This window comes from Poromitra crassiceps (genome assembly GCF_964638095.1).
Source record: "Poromitra crassiceps genome assembly, chromosome: 2".
NCBI classification, from domain to species: domain Eukaryota; kingdom Metazoa; phylum Chordata; class Actinopteri; order Beryciformes; family Melamphaidae; genus Poromitra; species Poromitra crassiceps.
The window spans coordinates 106396334-106405869 of NC_139624.1; the positions used below are offsets into that span (position 1 = coordinate 106396334).

The 9536-nt window shown below is 42.4% G+C and overlaps 2 protein-coding genes across 2 annotated transcripts in view; both read right to left on the reverse strand.

Annotated features, from left to right (window-relative positions):
• The window catches only part of LOC310771225 (integrin beta-1-like), a gene marked incomplete at both ends in the record, with an annotated part of 45884 nt that extends 44866 nt beyond the window's left edge, over positions 1-1018 (reverse strand). The window contains 2 exons of the mRNA XM_083631891.1: positions 88-151; positions 977-1018. Of these exons, the coding sequence (XP_083488017.1) occupies positions 88-151; positions 977-1018 (106 nt within the window). The remainder of the gene's footprint in view (positions 1-87; positions 152-976) is intronic.
• Positions 1019-6138: 5120 nt separating this feature from the next.
• Positions 6139-9536, reverse strand: part of LOC310771235 (serine/threonine-protein kinase H1-like) — a gene marked incomplete at both ends in the record, with an annotated part of 24994 nt that continues 21596 nt past the window's right edge. Inside the window, one exon of the mRNA XM_083631892.1 lies at positions 6139-6564. Coding sequence (XP_083488018.1) covers positions 6139-6564 — 426 coding nt within the window. The remainder of the gene's footprint in view (positions 6565-9536) is intronic.

Here is a 9536-nt window from a genome sequence, read left to right on the forward strand (position 1 = left end):
GCAATCTAAATGAGAATTTCCAAATAGGAAAGAATAATGAGACAGTTTGCTTTTAATGTATCTTCAATGAGAAAAGTATTGACCTACCTTGAGCTCCTGTAGCGTTGTATCTGCAGCACAATAACAGGACAGCAGCAAATAGCAGGCTCATCTAAAAAAGAAAAGAAAAGAGGAAAGCAAATTACTGTTTAGAAATCGGGATCATTCTTTCCTTTCAAATCATTAAATGTGGAGTGGTGTTGTAATTGTTGTTTAAGGAAAATAATCTTTACAATGGGGCCGCGGTGTGAAACCAATGGGCGTTTAGTTTACACCTTTTCATATAAGGACCCCTCATTTTGTCCACATTAGAGCCACGTGCCCCCAATTGATGAGATTTTGTTGTAAATCTGAGCATAATATTCTATTCAGGGTAGCCTATATGCAGGAATCCTGGGGTGTAAATCACAAGTTTCATCACGGTACGATATTATATAGATTATTTGGACAACCATACGATATTTGCTGATATCACAAAGTCTGCCATGATAAAATTTCGATTCACTCAGGGGTCTGCGATCCATATGAGACGATATGATATGCCCATTTAACACAATCAGCACAATAGCTACAAAATATATGTAGTACCTCATCAAATGGTGATTAAGACTTTTAAGGACCTTAATTTTCCCAAAATTGATTGATCAATTTTTAATACTTTTCAAGACCCCGCGGATACACTGTCTATTGCTAGATAGGATTTTGTCCAGAATTCCATTGAGGTAGAGAGATAACATATCATCTATGACCAAAACAGTAATTCCTACATTCTCTAATTGAGTTAATTTCTTGTAAATGATATAATGCTGAAGTTGAACAATTCATCAGTGTCCTGGGGCCCGCGAACCCCCTCAAGGACCCCTGATGGTCCCCAGCCGCCACGTTGAGAACCACTGGTTTAACACAATCAAAATAAGAGGTCAGGAGAAGCACTTACCTTGAGAAGGAGAGTGGCTATGATGGCCTCAGATTCAACCATGTGGAGATAGAAATGGGAGGAAGTGGGTGGGGATGTCACTCCACCCCCGCCCCCATCCTCTTTCTTACAGCAGCCTTCTTATGTTTCAGGGAACCGAGCAGCAAATAATCTCTTCAAGCGAGGCCAAAAGATAAAGAGAATAAGTCCTCGGTTTTCTGCTGAGGGAAGCTGAAGAAAAGCACAGAAAAGGGGGAACTCTCTCTCTCTGTCACACTTGTCGTCACGCCTCACAGCGCCCGGGCTGACGCTGGGAAAAACAAACGCTATCACCTGATGATCTTTCCTATACACTCTGCCTGCTCGATTGTTTGCCCCGGCTGTCCACTGGGCGAGACTGAGGCCTATACAGGAAGACATCGGTTGCCCGCTGGGCGAGACTGAGGCCTATACAGGAAGACAGCGTTGACCTGACCGCCTTGCAACTCTCGGAGGCTTCTGAGGACACAGTGCTCACTCGAAATCCATCCGAAATGTGCAGTTTCCCTGCTAGCTAAAAGGGTAGACCTCCACTATCTTGATCCATTGTGTTCATATCCAATGCCTTGTTACAGTAGATCAGGGCTATTTAACTAAATTGTTCAGGGGCAACATTGTCAGAAACCTAAGGGGCCGGGGGCCGGACCGTTCCCCGAGCCATTATATGTACACTTGACACAATGCACCACCACATTTTCGCAGCCGCACTGGAACTATTATTAAGTAGGGGGTGCTGTAAGGAATGGAGTTTTTTGGACTTTTATCCATATTTAGAAGAATATTTAATTTTAAATTAACATTAGGATTATACTGTTGTGATGTCATTATTCAGTATCTTCTCCTTTTCTCACTCACTTTCATGTAACCACCTGCTCTCCCTTTAGTCGTTTTACACTACAACAGACAGCAACACAGGCATAAACACTGAACTTATTATTATGGAAAACCAGATTATGATGAAAATCAAACACTTTTTTAAAGAGAGCGCGTATGAAATAAGATTAGAGCTGGGAAGCACAAACTGTTTTTTAATGCATTTTGTTGGTGGTATAAAACACAAGACAGCCAAATCCAACAATTTCGAAAATCCCATCTTTTGCCACCAGGGGGTGCTGCCGCACCCTCCGCACCTACCTTCCCGCGCTCTTGCATTTTCAAAACTTTTATTTCACCACATTGCAAAAGTAGCTTAATTTTCATTTAAAAGTGCTTAATTTCTGTGCAACAAAAGCTGTGTTAAAGCCCCAAAAGTAAACACATTTGAAACAAATCTAAGTATTTTACAACACATGTCAGCTATTTGAAATATAATTTGGTCAATTCTGTCATCCCTTAGCTACACTATATCATTGTAAACATTTATAGTGCATCAGGAAAGGAAAACAACAGTAAACATTCTTTCTTGTTTAGAACCTAGCACAGTATTAAATACTGAGTATCTCATGAAAAACTATTAATATTGCATCTTTTGTGTTTAGCTACGTCTCACACCATTGTACCATTGTAGTGCAGCAAGAAAGGAAAACTACTGTAAACATTTTAACCATATTTCTTGTTTAGAACCTAGCTAGCAACATCACACATCTCCTGAAAAACCATTTATAATGCATCTTTCTTGATTAGCTACATCACATCGCCATCTCCTGAAAAACATTAATATTGCACCTTTCTTGTGGCTACATCACAGCATCTCCTGAAAAACATGTATAGTGGATCTGACTTGTTTAGTTCACTTTAGCTAGATCACATCTGAAAAACAACCAGTCGGGTGTAATAAGTAAATGAGGTTTAATTGTAAAAAAAAAAAAAAAAAAAAAGGGAACTCATCCGCGATTGGCGGGCCGACTCCGGCCCGCGGGCCGCCAGTTGAATAGCCCTGCAGTAGATAGAAGAGTAAAATAAATTATATGAAAGATGATCCCCGGCAAAAGGCAGATTTATTTGCATTCAACTGGTGGGATTGTAGTTTTATGTGAGGTGGTTCCCAGAACTATGTAGAAATAAACTGTCAAATTATCACATAGTATCACACTAAAATAACAGAAGCATCACACAGTACTCCAATAGACTGGGAGTAAATAGGCTGAGAATTTCCTCAAGATCAACCAGCTTTCACTGCCCACTCTAAATCCACTGTTTCTGCAAAAACACAATGGAATGAGTACAGTATGTGGTCAGAAATGACATGGCCAATATATTCAATTGACAGCTGGTTGGTGTATCCTTTTTAAAAGATAAAGGCAGCGGGACTGGAATCATAATAGTTAGTGGAACAAAACAAAAACATTCTGTCATTGTTCAGTTGATTTAAATTTAATTCAATTCCAAACTTTGTAGTTCTGCAAGGGATTTTTTTTATTTGTAGACAGGCTTTGTAATAGAAATGCATAAGAAATCACCTCTTCATACACAGTGCGTGTGTAGACACACATCATTTGATAAGGCCATGGGCAAAATACGGCCCGCGATGGAATTGCATTTTTGTGCATCTGAACTCAACATGCAAGATACCTGCTGAATAAGTGTCCAAATGTTCATGTCATTCTGGCCAATACTCCACTTCTGTTATAGCATTTCAGTCTGGAATATGGAACATCTTTCAATAATCTTTATGACTAAAAGGCTAAAAGTAATCTCACGTGTAAGAAATGACTGTTCTACATTGAAGTAGAAATTTAAATAATTAACTAGTTGGTTTTGGATTTATTTAGCTTCAAGAGTGCATTTTTGTTCGTGTGACCCTCAACACAGGCTTTGAGAATCCCGGGCCACTTACTGATACGTATGCTTAAATTAACTCACTCATATTCTGGTTTATTTCAAGAAAAACATTTAATTTTGGCTAGTGGAAATTCTAATTGGCTGGTAACTTTAAAATCTAGCAGCCATATTGGCAGGTGGTCAAAAAAGTTAATTTCAAGGCCTGCAGGGAGAGCAGGTGGTGACATCGAGTGAGTGAGAAAAGGATCAAATATTGATGGTTAAGACTGAATAATGACATCACAACTGTTAATTTAAAGGGATAGTTCGGTTTGTTTGAAGTGGGGTCCTAGCGGAGGAATACCGTAGTCCTACGGTTGGGAGGAAATGTAGTGCCGAATGAGAGGGCTGTTTGACGGTATAAAGTAAAGCGCTGAAAATGGTCAAAATAGAGCGTACATGTACACTGATATTGATTTGTTTAGGTGGGCGTTGTTTTAGGTGGCTAAATTACGTTTTAGTTTAGTTTTAGTGCCGGGTCCCGATACACGGTGTGCTCAGCGTCCAGAAGGCTTTACCTATTTCAGTTAGTGTATGGAACTAGCTGATAGGACCCCACTTCAAACAAACCAAACTATCCCTTTAAGGAGATTCTGTCCATGCCCGCCAACATCTTCCATTCATTATGGTGTTTCTCTATGAATTAGACAACACAATAATTGTCATGAGATTAAATATTTGACTAATTCAGTCACTCATTTTCAAAACACACCAGTGGATTTCGTCTCCTCCCCAAGGGGAGATCGAGGTCATTGAGATTGTGCAGCTATGAGCAGGCATTATCAACTGTGCAATGCTCCCTGCTGGAGGAATAATGCATGAGCCATCTCCAACATTTCATTGTCCACATTCACAATTTAGAAATGCACTAAGCCAGAACCATGTTGGATCTGCGAGTTGATTAGTGGTAAGTTAACCTGCCTAAATATGCATTACTGGAGCAGCCACTGAATTAATATTAACAACATGGAAACATGGAAATAACTTCCAAGACTATGGCAGAAGATTGGTGCTGCTCAACCCATCTGGTTTTCTCTGACTTGGATAAGTGTTGTATGATGTATTTTTGTGGCCCAAGATTAGGACAAAATTAAGGGTTTCATTCTGTGACACCCAGGATTTTAAAGAGAAAAAGAAAAGTGCTGCGTGTGGCATTGGATAATGTTGTTTGCATGGTTTCGATATATTTTTCCGTTTCTTCAACTTGCATAATATTATCTTCTATTACAAAACAACTGAAGACTGTCACTTTGTCAGTAAGAGTAATCACGTAAACTAAGATCCTAGATCCTCTATGTTTTATGATAAAGATTAACTTCAGGCATATTTTGTAAATGAACTAACAGTCCTTCACCTTTTCCTCTACGAGTCAGATTAGTGTGGAAAGACGACCAGGCATATGCAAATGAGAGCGTTAATCATCCAGATTAAACAAAGAGGGGAATATATAGGTTGTAATAATGCTACAAGATTGGACTTTCTTGGTAATTATGCTCCTCATCCTATTTGCATTTTAATGCACTTTTGCAAATGTGGTTATTTATTGCAAATCCATCTTTTGAAAACATCAACTGATAAGGGCTGTTTTGAAAATGTTGTTTACTGAGTGATGACATAATTACATGTTTGGGTAGAACAGAGAGCTCTTTAACTTGATAGAGGCCTGTCAGGAAATGTTTGGGAAGTGGTTTCCAACGGTTACATGGGACATGCTGCCATGTTGTAGGAGTGATAACAAAAGAGAGATTGTCACATTATTGTTTCTTATACCCTCAAAAAAGTAAATGACTCATTTTGTTGCAGGGTATTCCAATTATATAATGAAAGAGGGGAAAGATCAAAGAGGAAGAGGTCATAACATTCAAGTTTACTTTAGCTATCAGTCTAAACACTATCCAAACGCTCTGCCACAGGCCCATAACATCCAACACGGATAGTGAATTTGACTTTCACGCCTGCCTTTTCTCTCTAAGATTAGCTCACATTTCTCAATGACAAATAGGTCTCATTTTGGAACAGACGTCTTCACAGGCAGCTAATGTGGTGACTCATAATGATCTAGATGAGACCCTCAGCCCATTAGTGTGAGCTGTGTGTCTAACACCAGGGGCTGGAGACCTTGTGGAGGTGGACAGCTCTGTCTGAATATAGGCCTGAACCTGAAGCTGATGGGAACAACTGTAATGCACTAAAAGCTTAATCCGACCAACAGAAAGTAATGGAGGCTGGAGCTGAGCCTTCAGGGGAGCCAGGGTTATTAGTCAAGTAGAGAAGCTTGACTGCAGTCCAGACGAGGGAAAAACTTCTTATTTTTTTCTCCTCATCACAACACCTGTTCCAGGAGCTCTGGCTCCCCGAACACTCGGAGCTCTGAGGCTAGCTAGTTATACAGGCTGAGTCGGGGCAGCTGGTTCCGTCCTGTGGATGTGATGTTCTGGCTGGAAGCCGTGTGCAGTCCCGGATCCCTCTGGCTGAACCCACGGCGGAGGCTGGCCGGCTCTCCCAGGCCGAGTCGTGTCCTGATGCTCCCGCCGCTGGATCGCCTCCTGGTTCCTCTCCAGCGTTGCTAGCCGTCCCGTACCTGATGTGCTGAGGCTGTCGGCACCGCTGGAGTGGGACGAGGCGCGTGATGCCCGCTGCCTCAGATTCTGGGAGATAGATCGATGCAGGTTCCTCATGGAGGAGCTGGCTGCCATGGTGAGAACCCAGGGGTGACGGATAGCTTGCTCGGCGGTCAAACGGGCGGCCGGGTCTGACGCCAACAGGTGCTGGATGAAGTCCTTGGCCAGGTTGGACACAGACGGCCAAGGCTACAGGATAGGAAGAAGCAGAAGCATAGCTGGAGTTTGACATTTTAACTGACGGCATTACACAGTCCAACTATTGTGTGTATCAACAAATCATCATCATCATCATCACACATGTATCCATTGGGCTCACTGAACTGTCTCAGCTTTTCTGTTCAGGGACCCCAGTAAGCAGAAATATTCAAGTAGAATAGGCGAACACATTTAGGGCCGTATCTTCGCAATGGCTGTAATTTTGCGTTAGCGCCCGTTTTGCGCTGGAATAGCGCCCTTGTGGTGCCCTTGTGGGCCCTTCGCGTCATCCCGTGGCAAACCTCATATAGGCGTGTTTATGCCAAAAACAGTATTCACAAGTGTCAGATCACTCCCCTTAAAAGCCACAGCATCACCGCCATCACGCCTGTGACAGCAGCTTCTTTCTGGCTCAGTGCAAGCAGAGGGATAGAGTGAGAGAGAGAGAGAGAGAGAGAGAAAAGAGAGAGGCGGGCAGAGAGAGAGAGAGAGGGGAGAGAACGAGAGAGGAAAGAGGGAGAGAATTGGAGGATGAACCAGTTCAAAGTCGTAACGAAAATTGATGCTGATGGAACGATCCATTTGAAACACACCAAAGGGCAGTTACGCAGTGAATATCCCCATGTCCCAAAGCGTGCGCTTACTGTAATTAGTAGTTTCATTCATATAGGCCCCTATCTTTGCATCGGCGTAGTTTCTAGGCCGAGCGCCTGGCGCAGTGGGCGTGGACCAGCGCACTTGATATCTTGGTGTTGGCGCTCCACGCAGCCTAAAGCATTACAACCACGCCTTTTAACACATTCACTGCCAGACGTTTTTTTTTTTACTGTAGGTAGCTTCTGCCAGAGGTTTTTTTTGAGGATTCTGGCTCATCTTTCAAGACCCGAGGATTCTTTTCTGCTAAGATTTTGTGAACACAAAATATCTCAAAAGAACTAATAGAATGTGTGCTTTCTCTGTCTAAAAGAGTTAGTTTGTAGAGTTAGTAGTTATGTAGGCATTAGCACTTGAATACAGCATGGTTTCAGCGTCTGAAAATTTAAGCTGAGATAAATAGCTTTTTGTGAAATTCGATAGAACAGTCACTTTAACCATTCATTTTTGGCATCAGTAAGACGTCAGACATCTAAACAATAGTTTTGAACAGTAATTTCCTCCATAACAGCAGGAAACACCCCTCTCCTTCAAACTCCTCCCTCCGTGTGTGTTCTTCTTGGCTGCAGCGGGCGTGTCACAAGCTCGTTTCTGCTGCTGCTGCTGCTGCTCCTGTCTGCTGGCGGCCGCTGGGCAAGTCTGGATGGGCTCGCTCGTTTCTTGGGGTTTCGGTTGAGAGCTTTGATGAAGCTTTTGCGATTCTGGTCTTATTATGCTGCGTGTTTCAAAGTGTGTTGCACCCATAATCTATTATGCAAATTTGCAATCCCCCACCGCCAGCAATCAGCGCGAAAGCGAAAGCGTTTTCGCCAATCCATTTTACAGCATGAGAATGGTTTCATCGCGCGTTCCCCTGCAGTTTTGGCTCTGCTTTTTCTAGTCTGGAGAGCACTGTCGCCACTTAGTGGGTCGGTGGAATGGGTTGTACACGTTCGGTGGCTCCCATATTTATATAGGAGATGTAAAAGGCTTAGATGCACGTCCCACCGTCATTTTTTTTTTTTTTTTTTTTTGACGTATTAACACGTCATTGGCAGTCAACCGTTGGATTTTTTTTGACGTATCAACACGTTATTGGCAGTGAACGTGTTAAGCGTAAAATTATGCACCGTCATGCTCATTGGATAAGTGCAATAAACGAATCGCACGCTTGCCTTTTAAGCTCCAATTCCAGTGGTCCAGCAAAACCAGACAAAAGCCAAGCGCTCTGCCCCCCCCCCCCTCCCTTCATCCAGTCTGTCTGTCTCCATATATAGGCTATTATTCCATATTATTATGCTTCTCAAACCAATCTAACTGCAGTTTAAATACTGCAAGCATGTAAATACCCTACACTATAGCAAGATCAAAGTGTAAAGAATGTTCTAAATGCATCAGCTAGAAAAATATAGCCTATTAGATTGGTGAAAGTTTGTCCAGAAAGATATCATTTTCTCTCGCCTGCTGCAGGAAGGATGATGCACATAAATATACCCTACATTATGTAAAGTCATTGCATAAATGTGTTTTTATTGTAAAACTAAATGTGAAGTAGGGCCAAGTTATTGGAGCGGACATCACAGTATAGCAGATGACAGTAGAAGCGCGTTCCGCTGTCAGTTATCTAAATCACATTAAATCGACAAGAGATATATATAGGCCCAGGAGGACATATATGTTTCACATAGGGTGGTGTTTTCATTTCGATGTTTTATTTGGTCCAATATTGAAATGTTCTACAATTGCAGGTTGTGTTACCATTACACATTATTTAGATCCTCCCTTAATATAGGTTTTCGGCTCATTTGGTTGCTATTTAGTAGCGAAATGGAGAAGCACAATGCATGCTGGGACATTCACATTGCAGTGAACTTACAACTTCTTTTTTCTATGGGACGTGTTGTGTCTGTCTGAGCGAGGGAGTCAGAGAGAGAGAGTCGTATTGTGCCTGTCAGACTGATATGAGCAAGAGAGAGGGAGTGACACAGAGAAGGGTGACAGAGGAGAGCCAGAGGAGTGCTCCGCGCAACCGGCGCACTGAATAGGCCTGGTTTTCAAAAGCGCAAAGCGCTAAATTTACGCCAGGTGGGAAGATATCATTACGCCGATATTTAACGCCGAAACGCCCATTCTCGCCCATTCAGGGAGTGCGCCACGCCCATTCGGCCTAAAGCGCATTTGGCAGCGTAAAGCCATATTGATATCTTCCCGAGGCAGGCGCAAGGCACATTTTTTAGCGCCGAAGGCCCGTTTTAGCGCCGAAGGCCTGTGGGAGAATAGGGGCCATAGGCTATAACATACACATTTAAAAATATGTGTTTCTTTAATAG